Source organism: Rana temporaria, chromosome 3 (genome assembly GCF_905171775.1).
Source record: "Rana temporaria chromosome 3, aRanTem1.1, whole genome shotgun sequence".
NCBI lineage: Eukaryota > Metazoa > Chordata > Amphibia > Anura > Ranidae > Rana > Rana temporaria.
The window spans coordinates 225,266,698-225,287,485 of NC_053491.1; the positions used below are offsets into that span (position 1 = coordinate 225,266,698).

The 20,788-nt window shown below is 42.5% G+C and overlaps 1 protein-coding gene across 1 annotated transcript in view; it reads left to right on the forward strand.

Moving 5' to 3' along the window:
* Positions 1–20,788, forward strand: part of CDC23 (cell division cycle 23) — a 36,603-nt gene that overhangs the window by 15,035 nt on the left and 780 nt on the right. Inside the window, exons 5-15 of the mRNA XM_040344363.1 lie at positions 1,943–2,048; positions 2,128–2,260; positions 6,238–6,415; positions 6,507–6,604; positions 6,685–6,766; positions 6,857–7,010; positions 9,776–9,895; positions 9,983–10,058; positions 19,570–19,631; positions 20,071–20,149; positions 20,225–20,344. Of these exons, the coding sequence (XP_040200297.1) occupies positions 1,943–2,048; positions 2,128–2,260; positions 6,238–6,415; positions 6,507–6,604; positions 6,685–6,766; positions 6,857–7,010; positions 9,776–9,895; positions 9,983–10,058; positions 19,570–19,631; positions 20,071–20,149; positions 20,225–20,344 (1,208 nt within the window). The remainder of the gene's footprint in view (positions 1–1,942; positions 2,049–2,127; positions 2,261–6,237; positions 6,416–6,506; positions 6,605–6,684; positions 6,767–6,856; positions 7,011–9,775; positions 9,896–9,982; positions 10,059–19,569; positions 19,632–20,070; positions 20,150–20,224; positions 20,345–20,788) is intronic.

A 20,788-nucleotide genomic window follows, 5' to 3' on the forward strand; every position in this document is an offset into this window, starting at 1 on the left:
GAGGAGTCGGAACATTTATCTACTGACTCCACAGCCCTGCTTTTTGCCCCCCGGTGAATAGGTAGGGGTACGATGTACCCCCATACTCATTCACATAGGGTGGGAGGCTAGGATCTGGGGGCTCCCAGATTCCGATAAGCCTCCTGCCCGCAGACCCTGACAACCATCGGCCAGGGTTGTCGGGAAGAGGCCCTTGTCCTCATCAACATGGGGACAAGGTGCTTTGGGGTGGGGGGGCCGCAGGGCGCCCCCTTGCCCCAAAGCACCCACCCCCCATGTTGAGGGCATGCGGCTTGGTACGGTTTGGGGGGCTTGCTCGTCCCCACCCCGTTTCCTGGCTAGCCTGCATGCTCGGATAAGGGTCTGGTATGGATTTTTCTGCGTAGGGGGTTCCCCTTAAAATCCATACCAGACCAAAGGGCCTGGTATGCTCTTGGAGGGGGAACTCATGCCAGTTTTTTTTCTTATTTGGCGTGGAGTTCCCCCTCAAGATTCACACAGTGTTTGGTATTGGCGGGGATCCAAGTCGGATCCCTGTTCATTGAAAGTCGGACGTATGTTGGCTACAAGTCGCAGGGCAAAGTTGGATCCAAAGTAGGATGGCTGTCGTGTCGCACCAGTGTGATCCCAGCCTAAAGCCTGTAGTTCAATAAACGCTGTGAAATGATCAGCATGTTGGTGATTACATTAAAAAAAAAAATGCACCATGTGATGGTTCTCCTATCACATCCCAGCCCCACGTGATTTTTTACACTGCAGTGTCATCTTTTAAAGGGGAACTATAAAGGCTCTTTTTATGTCTTTAAACTGATGTTTCATCCTTTTTATGTCCAGTCTGTCTATATCTATGTTCAGCATATATACCATGAGAAAATTACGGTGTGTGTATACCTAATGTATAAGGATTGTGCCATTGCAATGAATGTTTTTAGAATCATTGAAGATATTTGAGCTTCACATGCATGGATTTTAAGTGTTTTTGTGTGTAGCCAAAACTTAATTTCTAGTATTGGATAGAGTAGGAAATGGTTAAATTCCCCGTCACTTTATTTTTGTGTCTTCTTGCGGTGCTTTCTCTTCACTTCCTGTCCCAGAGATGAAACTGGAGAGTGGAAACCTCTCCAAAATAAGGAAGATTACCTCTTAGGGCTGCCTATACACTATAGAGTGCAGATGGACTTCATCAACAGCGGCTGCGTCTGATTAGATGTAGCCACTGTTCAGCCTACAATTTTCTGCCTGGTTTCTTTGAGACATGTTAAGTGGGAGGCAGCCAATGTAATCATGATGTGCTGATAATGTGCTGTGCATTTGATTGGTGTGAGGAGAGCATGTATTGCAAACTTCTGAGGAAGTATAGTTGGCCATAGAAAGTTCTAATCTCGGCTGTTTCAGCTGAGATTTGAACCATGTGTGGGCAGGCTGAATGTACCCAAGTTGATCAATTTAGGTACAATCAGCATATTGGATTTTACACACGATTGCTGCTAGCGGCTATTCTAGCCGCCAGCAGTAACCACTGTGTTCTCTCGGCAGGGACAGCTACAAGAATGGATCAAGAAATTAGTGATCAGCGGTCATATTTTTGGGGACAGCTGCAACATCAGACCAATGCTGCAGCAGGGAGATAAGTATGTATGTTTGTTTTGAAGTGCACACTTCTCCTCCTTTTAATAAAATGCACAGATATAAGCAATTAGGTAATTTCTAAAGGTTAGAAAAGTTGCATTACTTTTCATTTGGCATTAGTTTGCTTAATTTTGCCACTAAATTGAGTCTACTAATTTTCCAATAGGGACATCCGTTCTGACAAGTGTTTGATTAAAAAAAGATCTTTCCACTCCCTTCTTGTTGTGTCACCAGGAGAAAAGTGAAGGGATTTTTTTTTTTTTCGATGGGGTACAAAGCAAAAAACTGACGGAATATAACCATCTGTTTCCAGGTCCTCTGGAGAAAGGCCAGGTGAAGAATGAGGCTCTTCGTGAACTTCGAGTAGAGCTTAGTAAGAAGCACAAAGCCAGGGAACTGGATGGATTTGGACTTTATCTGTAAGTCGCAAGACAACCTATGTTCTTTCCTGTAGCCATGATTCTTCTTCAAGATATCATAGTTGTTTTCTGTGTGTAGATATGGGGTCGTTTTGCGGAAACTGGACCTGGTCAAAGAAGCTTTGGATGTGTTTGTGGAAGCGACACACGTCTTGCCATTGCACTGGGGAACATGGCTAGAGCTTTGCAACCTAATTACAGACAAAGAAATGGTAAAAAATATTACTCGGAGCACATGAAAGTCAGTTCTGTTATGAATGCTTGTGATTGAAGAGGAACTGTTTTTATTTTTTTTTCTAATACATTTGATCTGTTTATTACATTAAGTATACATTTTTGTTTTACAAGTAAACCTTTTTAACTCTGAGAAAAGGTCAAATCCTCCTGTGCATGGGGATGCCCAAGCACTGCAAGGGTTAAATGCTTGTTTGTCTAGGGCAGGCATGTCCAAAGTCCGGCCCGCAGACCAATTGCGTTCCGGTTTTGAACAGCCCGGCGGGGTAATTTAGACAGTATATCTTTTGTGGCCCCCGATGATCTACCAGTGCCGGGGGCCACAAAAGATGTATATGCCTTGGAACGGGACAGGGAGGAGGTGGGATGAGCCCCGCCGCCGTACACACACACACACACACAGGAGAATTTCCTTTTTACGGGCGGCCTCTGTAATAGGAAGTCCTGCGCTGCCATTGGACGACTGTTCTGTCCATCAAGAGGCTGGACTTTCTGTTAGAGGCCACTGTGTAAACAGGAGATTCTCCTGTAATTAATCTTTTGGCGCTCGTGAGTGAATTCCTGGCAAATCATGCTACATTCCTGGAAAATGGTGCTGCATTCCTGGCAATGGTGAGGCTACATTCATGGCAATGGTGGGTCTGCAGATGGGCACTTGTGAGGCTGCAGATGGGCACTGACCCTTATTTTGCTTTGCAGTTCTTTTATTATTATTTATTTATTTTTTTCGCTCTTAAAGTGAAGGCATGTTATACACCAATAAATATGGTATATCCAAATAATACGCCCAAGCTCATCTCTTTACTCACAGCCACAAAGGCAGGAGAATTCTTGTTGGGCGGTGTATTGGTGCTGGGACGAGCACACTTAGACCGAAGTTTAATGGTTCAAAGAATGTCAGACAAAATGGTCGGCCCTCAAGCATGTTCACTTCATCAAATCTGGCCCTCTTTGAAAAAAGTTTGGACACCCCTGGTCTAGGGGCCTGGAAAATACTTTCTTTTTTTTATTTTATTTTTTATATATTTTTATTGCAGTTTTACGACATACAGACATAAAACAAAAGGCACAAATAAAAACTACAACACTGATAACAGAATGTTCCTAATCCCAGCATTAAATGAAAATCCAGGCCGTGTGCAACAATAAACTAGATATTGCATCTACCAGTGGATATAAACATCAACAAAAGAGTAGATATGGGGTCGTTTTGCATATTTCTTTACCTATACTCGTTACTATTAAAACATCTTTTTGCGATGGCCAGTCACAGGCAGTGGTGGATCATGTGATGTTTTTAGATGGGTGTATATATTTGGAATGTATTTCATTTTGTTTTTAGCTATGACTAAGCACTGAACTCTAGTGTGAAACGCGTCGGCTTTATACCCCACTGCTTGCTGTGCTTTGTAGTGCTTTTTACCATTAAAGGCTACCTTTATAAGGTTTTTTTGGTGTGCGGCTGCCCATATTTCCTCTTCAAGTTTTGCTTTGTGCGTTGCCGACACCCATTTGTTCCTGAGAGGACACTGATTGCACAGTGCACTCACCTGGAGCGGCAGTTTTCTCCTTCCCATCAACAGAGGAGTAAGTGACACTGTTTTTAAACATCCTGGGCATAGCAAAAGTTCCTGTTTTTAATACAATACTTACAAGGCGAACCCCTGTCATGGTAGTACTGGGGAAACTCGGTCAGTGGGCTAGCCAGCCATCTGCCCCATATTTTGTGGAACGCTTTAGTCCTCTTACAGATGTCAAAAGTAAGTTTATATAGAGGCAGGGAATAATTGACAAGTTTCAGCCACATATTCCGCGTTGGGGTCTCTGACCCTTTCCACGTCAGCAGGAGGGACTTCCTCGCTTAGAAAGCGAAAAATATGTTTTATTTAATCCTCCACTCCCGCATGCTTCCTCCAGGATGCTAGAAGGCATTTGGATGCACTCTAATATCATGGAGTACACTGCAGAGCCCATAGCCCCTCCTTGGACAAGGGGATGCTGAACAACAGTCCACTGCCTGAAATTAGGGGAGTGATGAATGGGTATGTAAAAGTGCTTTTTGCGGTCCCCCAAACATAAACAAGCAGCAGTTAACCCCTGCAGTGGCAGTTCCACTGTAAGGGAGGATGCTTTTTCTTATGGCCACTATATGGGTATCTAAAGGGACAACTTTTGCATGCCTTCAGGCTCATTCTGCCTGATTGGAACATTGGACTGAGCCATCCATAAAGTGAATCATCCCTGATTCACTTGTATGTGATGTTTCACACATTGATCTACTTAAACGGACGTTTTTCTTTCTACAACAAAGGAATATAGTGGAAACCATAAAGTGCCCAAAGCTCTACCTGTTGGCCAAAGAGAAGAATACTTGATATGCACGCACTATATTGCCAAAAGTTTGTATACAACTAACCATCGCACCTATTTGGGTTTGTTGGCCATCCCATTCCAAAACAATGGGTATCAATATGCAGGTTCGCACCCCAAACCCCTTTGTGTCTTTAACAGCTTTTTATTCTTGAAGATTTTTTTTTTATCTTTTTATATTGGAGTGTGACAGTAACCTATTAGTGGAAACACATACATTTGGAAGGTGGTCCAAATACTTTTGGCAATATAGTGTCAGAAAATATTGGTCAAGTGTCCACAGACTTTAAGTCATAGGGCCAGATCCACAAAGGGCGGCGTATTTTTAGGCAGGCGTAGCGTATCGTAGTTGCGCTACACCGCCGCTACTTTGAGAGGCAAGTGCTGTATCCACAAAGCACTTGCCTCTAAAGTTACGGCGGCATAGCGTAAATCTCCCGGCGTAAGGGCGCGGAATTCAAATGATGAACAGGGGGGCGTGTTTTATGTAAAACAAGCTTGACCCCACGTAAATGCTTTTTTTCGTACGGTGCATGCTCAGTATCACGTCGGATTTTCAAATTAAATTACGCCCGCTCAATGCCTAGACAACGTGAACGTAATTTACGCAAAGCCCTATTCGCGAACGTTTTACGCAAACGACGTACACGACAGAAAATTCTACGCTGGCCCGACGTCCATACTTAACATTGCGTACGCCTCATAGAGCAGGGGTAACGTTATGCCGAAAAAAGCCTTGCGAAAACGAAGTTAAAAAAAGTGCCAGGCGGACGTACATTTGTGGATTGGCGTATCTAGCTAATTTGCATACTCGACGCGGAAATCGACGGAAGCGCCACCTAGCAGCCAGCGTAAATATGCACCTAAGATCCGACGGCGTACTAAGACGTACGCCAGTCGGATCGAGCCCACATTCAGTCGTATCTTGTTTTGTGGATACAAAACAAAGATACGACGGGGCATCTTAGAAATTACGCAGCGTATCAATAGATACGCCAGCGTAATTTCTTTGTGGATCTGGGCCATAGTGTATATTCTCATATATAATATTAAAGCCTAGATGCGCACACACAGACAGTTGCCTGATTGTGTCTAAAATAAATGCTCCTAAGTAATAATCGTTTAGAAAATAAGTAATTCTGTTATACTTGTTATGTTTTATATACTTTTTTTATTTTTTTTAACAGACGTATGAAAAGGGTATATTTGGGGGCAGGTCACCCCAGATGCAGTTCGTTTTTTTTTTCTGCACCCATACAGTCAGCTCCGGTCAGTTTCTGCATGGTGTGAACTAATGCCATTGGAATACATGGAAAACACTGTGCATGCATTTTTAGTGCAGAAAAAATGCGCACAGAACTGCATCTGGTGTGAACTGGCCCTTTAACAAACCTCTGCTTTACCAATGCTGGAAAAAGTTTTCTTAAATGCCCCCTTTTCCTAGCAGCACATATTCACCTATCCATTGCTCCTACGCTTCCTTTAAGAAAAATAGGTAAAATGGTTAGACAGCTAGTGATCAGAATACAATCTGTAGTTAATAAGACTGGCATCCCTTACTGAGCTTTGTTCTTTACTTCTGCAGCTGAAGTTTCTTTCTCTGCCCGATTGTTGGATAAAGGAGTTTTTCCTGGCACACATATACACCGAGCAGCAGCTGATTGAGGAGGCCCTACAAAAATATCAAAGCCTTATTGATGCTGGCTTCTCTAAGAGCACTTATATTATTTCCCAGATCGCTGTTGCATACCATAACATTAGAGGTAAGGCCAGATTTTGGCAGATGTAACGGTTAAAATAATGTTTACGTTCATAATGAATGTTTTTTTTTTTTTTTTTTTTTCCCCCCAACAGATATTGATAAAGCTCTCTCTATTTTCAATGAGTTACGGAAGCAGGATCCTTATAGAATAGAAAACATGGACACGTTTTCAAACCTCCTGTATGTCAGAGTAAGGCTCTCTATATTCTAGTTTTATGTTTTATTGTTTACTCCGATGTTTCTACTCAAGTAACATTCTTTATTCACAAGGGTCTGAAGCCAGAATTGAGCTACTTGGCACACAACCTGTGTGACATTGACAAGTATCGTGTGGAAACCTGCTGTGTGATTGGTGAGCAAGCGTCTCAAACCTATTACTGACATCCAGTTAGCTAGCACAATTATTCCAAAGAAATTCTCCTTCTTCTTTTTTTTTTTGTAGGCAATTATTATAGCTTGCGCTCCCAGCATGAGAAAGCCGCCTTGTATTTTCAAAGGGCATTAAAGCTCAACCCTCGATATCTTGGTGCTTGGACACTGATGGGTCATGAATACATGGAAATGAAGAACACCTCTGCAGCAATACAAGCGTATAGGTATGAAAGCGTCTTGTAACAGAAACGCATGTTCTGTAAGCAGTGGGGAATTTATCAAAATTGGAGCAGCCAGAATCTGAAGCAGATGTACATGGCAACCAATTGGCTTCTGTCTTCAGCTTGTTCAGTTAAAGTGGTAGTAAAGTCATCTCTTAAAAATCAAAAAGCTGGTCCCCCTGCAGGTTTAATTCATAATGTACTGGTATCCTAGCACATTATGACAGACTTGCCTGCAAATGGAACCCTCCAGCGCAGTGCTGTCATATCCGCCTTGTGTCCCTTTTAGATTTTGTATCTTCAGCTGCCTGAATAGCCGGCTGCAGTGGCGTCACTCCCACGTATGCACAGGGGAGTCGCATCGCAGCGACATAAAGAGCGGGCCATAAATGTAATCTGAGCTGCACTTGTGCAGCTCAGATCACATTACCTGCTGACAGGCAAGGAAAATATTTATGACAGAAAAAAACACTAGGGTCTATACTGTTCTACAATCCCTGCTTGTCGGCATATTTTTACATATGACTTTACTACCACTTTAAAGGGATAGTTCACCTTTACCACAAAACTGCCTATGCAGATAAGGGGCATCTATAGATAAAAACAAACTGCAGCTCTAACTAAAGTTCAATAAAGCCCATACTATAGGTCAGGGATATGCAATTAGCGGACCTCCAGCTGTTGCAGAACTACAAATCCCATGAGGCATAGCAAGGCTCTGACAGCCACGAGCATGACACCCAGAGGCATGATGGGATTTGTAGTTTTGCAACATCTGGAGGTCCGCTAATTGCATATCCCTGCTATAGGTGTAGGCCATACATACCTTATGAAACCTGATTGGAATACTCCCAAGACATTGCTAAGTGAGGCCTATTCATCCTTCACCATCACAGGAGTGAGCTCTCAAATGCTGAGATCAGAACTACTGCATCAGGGGAGAAAGAGAGTATGTGAGGGGGTTTGAATCGGAGAAAGAGCTCGCTCCTTTGATGGTGAAGGTGAGCAGTGATGACTAGGCCTCACTTGGCAATGTCCTGGGAGTATTCCATTAAGGCATCATAAGGTATGTAAATGGCCTACACCTATAGCAAGGGTATTATTTATCTTCAGTGCACAGTTTTACTCTACAAACCCCCCTTACCTTCATAGGCAGTTTTTTTTTTTGTAAAGGTGGACTATCCTTTTTAACTACTTTCAGCCCAAGGACGTCGTATGATGTCTTTTGACTTTCAGTGGGAATATCTGAATGATGCTTGCAGCTACAGGCGTCATTCAGTTATCCTCGTCTTCAGCCGGTTAATCTGCGCACCATGATTGTAGTGGCAGTTTCACCGCTTGATACTTCTTACAGGCGACGGGAGGGGACATTTCCCCCCCCCCCCCCTGTTCCCGCCGCCATCCGGTGCTTCTCCGGGCTCTCCCGTGCCATCGGGGGTCCGGGGAAAGAATCGGCCGCCGTCAGATGACGGCCATATAGATTTCCGGTGACCAGATGGTCATTCTATGACCGTCGTAGGCCTGGTCGTGGCATTGTAACGTCACATCCGGGCCGCGGTTGTAAACAAAGCCGCGATCGCAGCTGGTAAGCATGAGATCGGGAATTTTTTTTTTTTTTTTGATCTCATGCTTTCCAGCCTGGAGGAGAGATGTGGGATTTTATTGACCATGCATCTCTCCATAAAGAGGACCTGTCACGCACCATTCCTATTACAAGGGAAGTTTACATTCCTTGTAATGGGAATAAAAGTGATACAATTTTATTTTTATTTTATTTTTTAAGTAAAAAAAAAATTTAAAAAAAATTAAAACATCCCTGTCCCCGGTAGCATTTAAAACGCCCCAGTCCTGCCTACATATGTAAACGCCGTACAAACCACATGTGAGGTATCGCCGCGTGCGTTGGAGAGAGAGCAACAATTCTAGCAATAGACCTCCTCTAACTCTAAACTGTAAAAAAAATGTAAGTGTCACCTATGGAGATTTTTAAGTACCAAAGTTTGGCGCCATTCCATGAGTGCGCAATTTTTATAGTGTGACATGTTGGGTATCTATTTACTCTGCGTAATATAATCTTTCACATTCTACAAAAAAATTGGTCTAACTTTACTGTGTTTTAAGTCATCGGAAAAAAAAAAGTTGCACCGACTGCTATTTTATTCCCTGGTTTGTCTGCTAAAAAAAAATATAATGTTTGGGGGTTCTGAGTAATTTTCTAGCAAAATTTTTTTTATGGTTTTTACATGTAGGAGAGGAGTGCCAGAATAGGCGCGGTATGGAAGTGGTTAAGCTTTAAAAATGAAAGAAGCTGATTGGTTGCCTTGCACAGTTGCTCCAGTTGTGATAAATTCCCTTCATTGTTTTTAGTAGCTGTAGGCAAGGAATAGAAGGGCAGATGCCTCTTTAAAAAAAAAAAATGTTTGGAGAAATCTGCCTTTTTATTTTCCATTTAATACTGCGTCTCAAATTGAATTGACAAGCACGGTTCCTTCCTTTTCATTGAGCAGAGGGAATCGACAGGTTGCACAAAGATTTTCAACAACTTGGATAAACTTCTTATAGGCCGTAATAAAACATCTGATGTTGCAGGCATTTGTTATTTCTGGTCACATTCTCCTCTCTGTACTACAATTCCCATAGAGCTGAATGTGTCTGCAGGTAGATTTGTGGTCCATCTCGGGGGCAAGCAGGAAAGAGTGGCTACGTTCATATAATGGGGGGGTGTATGGCGAACAAACGTAGACCTTTTCTGTCTATCTGTTTTGCAGACATGCTATTGAAGTCAATAAAAGAGATTATCGAGCCTGGTATGGATTGGGGCAGACCTATGAGATCCTAAAGATGCCATTTTATTGTCTCTATTATTACAGACGTGCCCACCAACTCAGGTAATAGCACTTTTTTTCCCCCCAGTAAAAGAAAAACTGCATTTTTGGGTTCTAGAGAGACCAATATGTTCATTTCTAATTTTTCAGACCTAATGACTCTCGGATGCTTGTTGCCTTGGGGGAATGCTATGAAAAACTCAACCAGCTTGTTGAAGCGAAAAAAGTATGTACATTTTTTTTTTTTTTTTTTTGTATTATTGTGGATATAGATTGATGCTCCCTGGAACTTATCCTTTAGAGACCTGTCAGTGATTGACTTGGGCAGGAATCTTCAGTCGGCCATCATTTTTTATTCTTTTTTCTGTTTCAATGGTTTTTATTAATCGTTTACGTAGAATGTTAAAGAACCGTCAAATAGAGCACGTATTAAATCGTAAAATAAAAATAATGAAATTATTCTGGTTAACAAGAAAACAAGCATCCACGCATGGAAGCAGTACAACAATGCATCAAATGAATGCTATGCTAAATACAAAACAAATGTGGACCCAGCTCATGGGTTAGGTCCTTAATTGTATCCCGCTACATAATATAACTAGTGCTGGAGGCCGGACAGTGTCCGATGTCGAGATATTGGAATACCACGGAATCTATCTGTACTCTATAGTATAGTCACTCCAATAGACATCTCACACGTTTCAGGTATATAGAATAACTAGGTCATTGCGTAGCATTCCGGCTCGAGTAACATCACAGCGAGAGAATCTGGGTAGCTTGAAACCATAACAAGTAAAATTCTTTTAACGTTTATTCAACCTAACTGCCCCCTGTAGGGGAGCCTATAATCAACAATATTTCGAGAGAGGTCTGGGTTAACCAAAAAAAAAAAGAAGAGGAAATCAGAAAAATCGTGGAGGCAAGGTGCTAGAGGGAAAAGAAAGAAGTAGAAGAGGGGAGAGGGAAAGGTGGGAATCTTTGATCATCTGAAGAGATAACTTTATGTCTCAGGGGCCTGTAGGTAGGTGAGCCATGGAGAACATGTTTTTTCGAAAAGGGGTTGTTTGTCATTTAGAATACTCACTATTTTCTCTTTAACATGATCCAATTTTATTTGCGTTAGAAAAATGCTAAGTCTACAATGGGGCTTTTCCAAGCTGACGCAATAGCTATTTTCGCTGCTAAGAATATGTAAAATATCAGTTTGAGTGTGTCTGGGGATATTGTCCACTGGTTTGTTTAGGAAGGTGCGACTGATGCGTCTTTGATATTTACCATTGCGAAAGAATAAGCGAGCGGACCCTGATCCAGAAACGGCGCACCTTGGGGCACGTCCACCACACATGGAGTGGTGAACCCACCTGTCTACAACCCCTAAAGCAGAAGGCCGAGGCTCCAGGATACATTTTGGAAAGGCGTTCTGGTACCAGGTACTACCTGGCTTGTACCACCTGGCTTGTACCTTGTAACCCGCCTCTATCAGGGCCACATTAAGGATGCCTTTGTGGATTCTTGCGCTCCACTTACACCAGTCCCCTGCCTCAGGGCTAATGTTCTGATCCCTCTCCCATGCCACCTGATATGAGAGCCTAGTGAGAGGTGCGACCAACTGTTTATAGAGCACAGAGATGCCCCCCCGGAGAGCGGAGTCCTGCATACACCTATTCTCAAAGATGGTACCCGTTGTCAAGTCGGACCCACTGTTCTGTAAAGAGTGAAGAAAATGCTGAATTTGTTGTAGGTGGTAGCTCTCCGAAGAAGGCATCTCCAAGCTACCTGTGTAGTATGATTATGGGCATATTCCTCTGTGGTCGAGGTAGTCGCCTATCCGTAATAATCCCTTGTTTACCCACCAGCTAAACCTGTCTGGACTTTTCCACGGGGGGAATAGGGGAGTGCCAAAGAGCGGGGCCACTGGAGCATGTGCAGACCTTAGAGCCCATCTTCTACACCCCGTTTCCCATACATTTAGGGAATAAGAGAGTGTTGGACTCAACATCGCTTTGCGGTGCTTAGGGGATGTCCAAAAGACAAGGTCCATTGCTAGTGGAGCACATGCCTGAGCCTCCAGTGAGACCCACTCAGGGCAATATTGACGGCTGTGCATTTGGAGTAATTGAGCTAACTGTGCAGCCATGTAATACTCGCGAAAATCGGGCACCCCCCAAACCCCCCCTCTTCTTTGGGTGCGTACAACATTGCTCGGGCTATTCTAGGACCTTTAGGACCCCAGATGTATTGGAAGATTTTGGATTGAAAGCGGTGTATGTCAGCGGCTTGGACTTGGATTGGCAGAGCTCGAAAGTAGTACAGTAGCCGTGGGAGAACAGTCATCTTAACTGATGCGATTCTACCCATCCAGGACAGGTTCGCATCGGACCACGTCTTCCATTAGGCGGGAAAATAAGGGTGGGTAGTTAGTCTTGTATAACGTGGACACATCGGAGGTCAATTTAATTCCCAAGTAAGGAAGGGACGACTGTTGCCATGTGAAAGGGAATTGAGATTTGATACTCTGGAGCGTTGAGGTTGACATGCAGTGCTTTCGATTTTGTCCTGATTAACTAATAGGCCAGAAATATTCCCGAATCGGTCTAATAGGGACAGCATATTTGGTATGGGGGTACGTGATGAACAGCAGGAGATCGTGCGCAAATAATGCGCATTTATGGTTCTTTCTCCCCCACCCCCTCACTTTCTATACCCAAAACGTCAGGGTGATGACGGATCGCTAAGGTTTCAATGGCTATCACAAATAGAAGGGGGGATAATGGGCATCCCTGTTTAGTACCCGAAGAGATCGGTATCAAGTCGGATTTGTGACCCCTCAGCGCAGTATTTGAGCCAATGGAGAGCTATATAACGATTTGCATTGAGGCCAAAAACGCTAGGCCAAAATTCCATGAACGGCCATGACATTGAGTCAAATCCTTTGTGAATATCTATTGATAGCAACATCCCCTTTCGGTGCGTTCCCCCATCCCACAACGAGCGTAATATGGATATGAGATCGATCACCCTCCTGATCTGGTCAGCTGCCTGTCTGTGGGGCAGAAAATCCACCTGGTCAGGGTGAATGTAATCGGCCAAAAATGTCAACATCCTATTTGCCAAGATTATTGTAAATGGCTTTAGATCCGTATTGATTAAGGGTATGGGTCGGTAATTGGCTACGTCACTATGGTCCTTATGAGGCTTGGTAATGAGGGTTATAAAGGCTCTGTTGGAATAGATGTCTATTGGACCGCCTTTCTGTATGTCCCTGAAGACGCGTGTTAAGGAGGGGGCCAGCAAGGTGGATAATTTTTTTTATAAGGCCATTTAATTTTTTTTTTTATATATTTCACAGGCTTACTTATGAAGAGTTCTATCGCCACCTTTATTTTTGTTTACTTTGTCTAATCCTCACACTTTGCTTCTGGTCTATAAATAACAAAACTACTAGAATAGAGTGCACAGCCAGTAATATTGCTACACAATATTTTGGTTTGCTTCTTTCTGGATCACCTCCCTGCTAAATAGACAGATGTGGTGATGCAGATTCTTTTAACCCAGGGCTGCATGATTCCTTGTCGCCATACTGTAGTAGCAGAAAAAAATTCTCTGGCGACCAGGTTACCTCTTGCCTTACAGCGGTGCATAGCATCACTAGGCCAGGGTCTGCTTTGTCGTGTATTTTTATTGTATTTTTTTATTTTAGAGTAGTATTTGCAGCAGTGGCATGTGAAGTGGAGAGACTGGCTGGTTCCTGAACTACCATGTGCTTGAAGCTCCCTCCTCTCCTCCGGCCACCTCGCCATGGGTTGTGACTTCAAGCAGAAGCTGAGCCAGAGCTGGTGGGGGGGATCCATATGAACAGAAAGATGAGGGACCACATCTGGGGCCCTAAGAGCCCCCGTAGAGTGCAATATGTAGAGAATAAATAAATGAAGAAGATGAGTTGGGGGATGGGAATTAGTTTAAGAAAAAACCGAAGAATATAGTTAAGAGGGTTACTATTAGTAGCAGTAATTGACCATGAGACTTAATTAGAAATATATCAAAAGTATGAAATTTATTTAACACAGTTCATACGGCTATAAAAGATTTTTTAATAGTATTATTATCAGATATAAGATCTAATAGATATTTAAAGTTCCTGAACACATGTAACGAGACTGACAAGACTAACAATGACTACAATTAACGACGCCCGACTGCGCGTGCTAGAAGTTCACACAACAATGACATGCATCATCAATTTATAGCAGTTTTAAATAGCCCTGGCATGAATCATGGGGACTATATAGTAAGTAATCATACGTGGGAATCCATAGCGGTCTCACCACATTAATGATATTTGAAATGCCAAATAGATGCAATATATGGTGGGTGAACCTAAGTTTAGGGAGAAAAAGGAGAGAGGGGGAAATGTATAGTGTGTCTTATGTCTGTCAATACCCAGAATGAATTGAATATATAATGCAATTTTGTTTACAAATATAGTGGAAGTCCATACGTAATATTAGGCAGAAAATATGTGATGTGATACTAAATAGCTTTTGAAAGTTCCTGCTAAATTAGTATCCTCTAGAGCAAATTGGACAATGGTACTTTGTTGGTAAAGTTGAGTACTCAGTATCAATATTGGCTTGATCAAGCAAAGTAATTTACTGTATATATATATATATTGCTGAGAATGTCCAGTTAAGTTTCCATTTGTAAATCAATTTCTGGTAGTGCAATAATAATGTTAGTATTATTTAAACGACAGGCAAAAAATCAGGCATCATAGGGAACTGCTGTCCATCACGTATATTGAAGTGTCAGTATAATTTACACTGCTTGCAATTAATCACCCATTCGTTACCTTAGTATAGATGTAGTTTGGTCTTTGATCATCCGATCTTATATAGGTAAAATTACCGACCTTTATTTGTTGTTCATCTATTTTGTAACGATATCCATGGTTGTGTTGTAGCAAGTTTTCCAGCAGAATTCAAATGGTCCAGATGGTCATTGCTGACCTTGATGCGCTGATTGTAATAATTTCCCGGGATGTTGTTTTCCTTTCAGTGTTTTGTTGAGGAGGCCGCTCTATTGGCACTAGATTGCATCTGTGCCTTGAAGCAAACTTGCGAGTAGTTTGTCTGTCATGGGCCGTCTCTTCCGTTCGACGGCTTGTTGGTTGTTCTATCAAGAGAGCCGTTCTCTCCTTCTCCCGTCAGTCGGCTGAACGCCGGTATAGGCGTAGCGGGCGTCTAGCTGTGACGTCGACGCGTTTCGCCGTGCTTAGTGGCGTAGCTTCTTCCTGGACGTGCTACACAGTTAGTCAATGGGTGTTTTGTATTGATGTCTTAATTGGTGTCAATTGATCGCAATCATTCTCAGGTTTGTGTCAATGATTGGCACAATGCGGTACACTGTTGTGGAGGAACTTTAAATTTTAAATGAAACAGTCTATAATGTAAATTTGCACTACTGAATCGAAGTCATAAACATCTGACATGTATTCATCAATGCTGACAGGCATTGTCCTTTTTTTTGGGAAATAGTTTTAAGCTGTTCTGTCAGTAGGGATAATTATCTAGTTAATAAGTGTCAGTGTTGGAAAATGCAGTTGGAAATAAACATTGAAAGATTATAGACATAGAGTAAGATGGTGCAGTTATTCATGCAATCAGAAAAAGGAACTAGAAAGAGCTATTATTATGATACTAGGAGGATAATATCAACTGGATTATTAGATAACCAGTAAATTGGTGATTTATTCGGATTGCGCGACGGTATTATTGGATGTTAAATTTAATTTTAATTTTAATTTTAAATACGTTTATAGTTGAAAAACTATGGGTTCAAAAAGACCTGTAAATTTAATTCTGTGTTTAGGCCGGCCGGCATAAGCGATTTTAAACGATAGATCCAGAATTTTTCTTTTTGTAACAGTATTTTGTCAAAGTCGCCACGTCGGCTCGATAGTTTTAGCTGGTAAATGCCTTTTACTGTTAATCCTCGGGAGTCACGGTTATGGAATTGGGCGAAGTGTTTTGCTAGGGGCTTTTCTGGAATTTTTTCTTTCTCATTTATTTCCCTCAAGTGCTCGCCAATTCGTATCTTCAATGGGCGTTTGGTTTTCCCAATGTAAATTTTATTACAGGGGCATGTGATCATATAGATCACACGTTCCGTAAGGCAATTGATTAGACCCTTGATCTCGAAAGATTTTTCTCCCATAGAATCCTGGAATTTGGACGTTCGGTCGACATATGGGCAAATGTGGCACTTGGTACAAGGGAACATCCCTTGGGAGCGAGGATAATTTGTAAGCCATGTGGGATCAGAGGCCCGTATGTATTCTGATCTAATTAGCCTATCGCCAATGTTTTGGGCTCTGCGTGCCACAAGCTTTGGTTTGTCACTCACTATTTTTGCTAGTAATGGGGCATTAGTTAGAATGCCCCAATGTTTTTCGAGGACAGTTCGTACTTCCTCCCACTGTGTTCCGAAAGGAGTGATAATCCGTATAGGTTGAATTGAATTTTGGGGCAATTTGTCTGTTGAATCTTTTTTAATTGTAAGTAATTCATTGCGCTCTCTATTTGCTGCTTTTTTGCGGGCATTTTTTATTTGTCTATGAGAGTACCCACGTTCGCGAAATCTATTGTAAAGATCCTGGCTCTCGCGATAGTAGTCGCTTGATTTGGAACAATTGCGCTTGATGCGCAAAAATTGTCCCATTGGAATACCATTTTTAAGTGAGGCAGGATGGTGACTTGTGGCATGAAGCAGCGTGTTCGCGGCTGTGTCCTTACGGTAGGTGCTGGTATTAATGTGTCCATCCTCTAGTCTAATTCTCAAGTCGAGGAACGATAATTCATGTGTGTGTGAGGTATATGTCAAGCGTATATTTCGTTGATTATCATTTAGTTCACACATGAACAGCCGAAGCTGTTCAATAGTGCCTCGCCACAACATGAGCACATCGTCGATGTACCGCCACCAGGTGATTACATGGCGGTGGTACATCGACGTCGTGTATACGTCCTCTGCCTCCCAGAGTCCTAAGTGCAGGCATGCATAAGCAGGTGCCCATGCTGCACCCATGGACGTACCTCTTATCTGGCGATAGTATGTGCCCATGAATTGAAAGTTGTTATTGTTCAGAGCAAACTCCAGCATCTCAGCGATGAACTCATTTTGGGGGCCTGCCAATGGGTAGGCTTCATCCAAGAAAGTCTGTACCGCCGTAATTCCTATTTCATGTGGTATCGAGGTATACAATGATTCCACATCGATACTAACAAGAAGTGTGCTCGGCGGTATTGGTTCAGCGCTGAGGTCCTGGAGCTTACCTAGTACGTGCTGTGTATCCTGGACAAATGATGGTAGGTTATTGACCATCTCTTTAAGTAGTCCATCAAGGTATTTTCCTGTGCACTCAAGAGGTCCCTGGCAGGCAGAGACAATGTAATATGTGTCTGACCTGTTTGCAAGGAACAATGCTGATCCCAGGGGGGTGTGTGTGTGTGTATTTGTATGATACTCCATGATGTCCCTGGGCACAGAGCTGGGATATAAAATACTGTATATATTCCTATATATTAATATACATAGTGCCCCTATGCCACTTTCCTGTCCCTCGATTCAGCGGTGTGCTCTCCCCGGTCAGTTTCACCTGCTGTCTTCTTTCCTCGGCATCTCAACAATGGGCACCCGGCTGTGACAGATGTGCTGAAAATATCAGTGCCTATGGATGCAGTAACTGAGGTGTGGTATGATAAATTTCCTACCCCCCCCTTCCTTGGTCCATGTCGATTCTGGGGCTCTGCCTAACCTCCACTGACTGCTCTGTGAGTGGGAGGATGTGACAGATCAGCTCTCCTTCCCACTGACAGGAAAGAAGTGCCCCATCCCCGGCCATTGCAGCCACCCCGGACATGAGCAATCCCAGCGATGATGGCGTTGCTCAAGGGTAGAAGGAGCAGGCACACACATTGTACGCAGTGAGGTCCTCGCTCCTGATGCCGGACTTGCATGTGATGCTCTGTAGATAACCCATGATTGGTGCTTGGCTCAGGAGCAGGAGGCGAGAGTCATGAATACAAAAAGGGCAATTGTAGTGGTGGAAGAAGAAAAGGATGGGGCGGTAGGTCGCTGAGGAATGACGGCATGGTCTTAGCTGTGGGGTCGGCAGGGCTGAGTGTTGGGAATGCAGTGTTTCTTCATCATTTGGTCTCAGCCAGGTGGTAATATTACACAGCACACCGATAGATGATGGTCCCGCTCCTTCTCTCTCTTCATCTTGATCTCTCTAATTGAGTGCAATATGTATCTGTAATTGGTAAAGAAAATCGGTACTTGTTGCTAAAAAAAAAAAAAGTGGTATTGGTGTATTAATGTAAAATAAGGATTGCGCTACCGTGGGTTATTTATGGATGGGGATTGCGCTATGCGTGAATTAGGGTTCCTACATAGATCCTCCTCTTTACTGGAGAGAGAAAAAGTCCCAATATAATAATCAAGTGCTCATTCCTCCTGTGGGGTATTCAAATGCAACGTGATTTCACCACTTTCGTGATCTTCCCATCACCGTGTAAAATGGCCATTCAGTAAAGGCCTTCGGTTCATTCCCAGGATAACCACTCCTATTTAGTATCACCACAGTTATTGGGTATCTTGAATGTTTTGGTACTGCGTCTCTTTCGCTATAAAAACTCAGAGAAAGGATGCCCAACATAGTGTAGTAGGTAAAAAATGTATTTAGTTTAAAATACAGAACAATTATTGCACTCACATTTTAATGTGCCTATTTGCCGACACCAAGCTTCTCCAGCCGTGTATGCAAACATGCAAGAGATAAATCACTCCTCGTTCCCCCCGATCCTCTGTTGCGAATGGTATGGTGTCCTGTGGGTGTCGGCAGCTTCTACGCGTTTCGCAAATTGTAATGCGTCATTATATCCCCAGTAACATTGGGGGTTATTTACTAAAGGCAATTTCACTGTGCACTACAAGTGCAAAGTGTACTTGAAATTGCACTGAAAGTCCCTAGGGGGACATGCAAGGAAAATAAAAACCAGCATTTTAGCTTGCACATGATTGGATAATAAAATCAGCAGAGCTTCCCCTCATTTCAGATCTACCCCTCAGATTTACGACAACTGCACTTCCAAGTGCACTTTGCACTTATAGTTTGCACTTGTAGTGCAAAGTGGATTTGCCTTTCGTAAATAACCCCATTTAACCAAGTTTCTTTCAGCTACTCCTATAGTCATATGGAAGTTGTGTAGTGTTGGCTGCTAGTTTTGGATGAGAGTTGTCCAGGCCTGCGTTAAACAAGGAGCAAGCCGTATATGGAAAGGTGACTTGAATGCAGCAAATCTACACCAGCACATAAAGATTTCACTTATTTGGTGTGAAGGCATTGCAGATATGTGTGATCATAAAACTGGCTAAACGGTTATGAAACTTGCCTATCTTATGTATGTTACGCTGCCTAAATGTTTGGCATCCATCACCTGTAAATCATATTCTGCAATGTTAAATATTGGTAAGTCTGTCACACCACCTCACCTCCTAGTGATGCCATGATGACAGCTGTCATGCATGACCTTTTCAAATCCCACCTCATCGCTGAAAGAACCGAATCTGACTCTTCCTACACAGCATTATGCTAATTTATAAGCTACAAAGGTGCTTTGAGTCTCTATAGCTTTAGAAGTTTTATTCCTAAAATAAACCTGTTACTCTTTTGGCAGTGTTACTGGAGAGCTTATGCTGTTGGAGATGTGGAGAAAATGGCCTTAATAAAACTGGCAAAGTGAGTATATGGCATTTTTATTATCTTTCAGTTAGCAAAACCAAAAATTCCCAGTATGAACATAGGGGTAGATTTACTAAAACCGGAGAGTAATCTGGTTCAGCTGTACAGGGTAGCCAATTAGCTTCTAACATCAGCTTGTTCAATTAAGCTTTGAAAAAACTAAAAAACCTGGAAGCGGATTGGTCTCAAACAAAGCTGAACCAGAGTTTGCACTTTCCAGTTTTACTAAATCAAGCCCCCTGTCTGTAAGAGGATGGACACTAAGGGGTAGATTTATTAAAACTGGTGCACACAGAATCTGGTTCAGCTGTACATAGTACTGTATTGCAGTCTCCTGTAACACATGGCTTTTGAATTCATTAATCCGTATTTTACTTTTATGCTTTTACATCTTTCAGCATTTATTAATACTGCAAATGTTGTTTTTCCTATTAAGACTTCACGAACAACTGAATGAAACCGAGCAGGCTGCCCAGTGTTACATCAAATATATTCAGGATATCAATAATTGTGGGGTAAGCACTGATGAAAACAAATCTTGCTTTTGCTTCCTAATCTAGGTGATTAATTGATTTGTGTTTTCCCTCTAGGAAGTGGTGGAGCACCAGGAAGTGAGCACTGCATTCCGTTATTTGGCGCAGTATTACTTCAAATGTAAACTGTGGGATGAGGCCTCTGCATGTGCCCAGAAATGCTTTAATTTTAATGACGTGAGTACAAAAACCATTTGCATCCTTCTGGTAATGATAATATGCTTTAGTATTGTACACAGGGATATTGCTTGCTAGGTTGTTGCATTGTACAAATGTATTTCTGAAGTAAAAATACAGCTTGGGTTATTACAGGTATTGCAAACATTATGTGCAGACTATATTGCAGGTCCTAGTTTCTGTACTGAAGAATGTTATTAAAGCTCCTTCAGAAAAAAATAATTCTAGCTGTAGCTGCTGACTTTTAATATATTGGGGCACTTACCCTGCCTTAATATTTTTCATTCCACTACTGGGGGCTGCTGCTGCCGCCATCTCCATTATGAGAAACGATCAGTGAAGCCTTACAGCTTCACAGACAAGCACAGTTTCCCCTTTTGCTTTAAGACCGTAAGAGCCAGATCAGGGATCAATGCAGTAGTTCTACTTTTTACCTGGAACTAC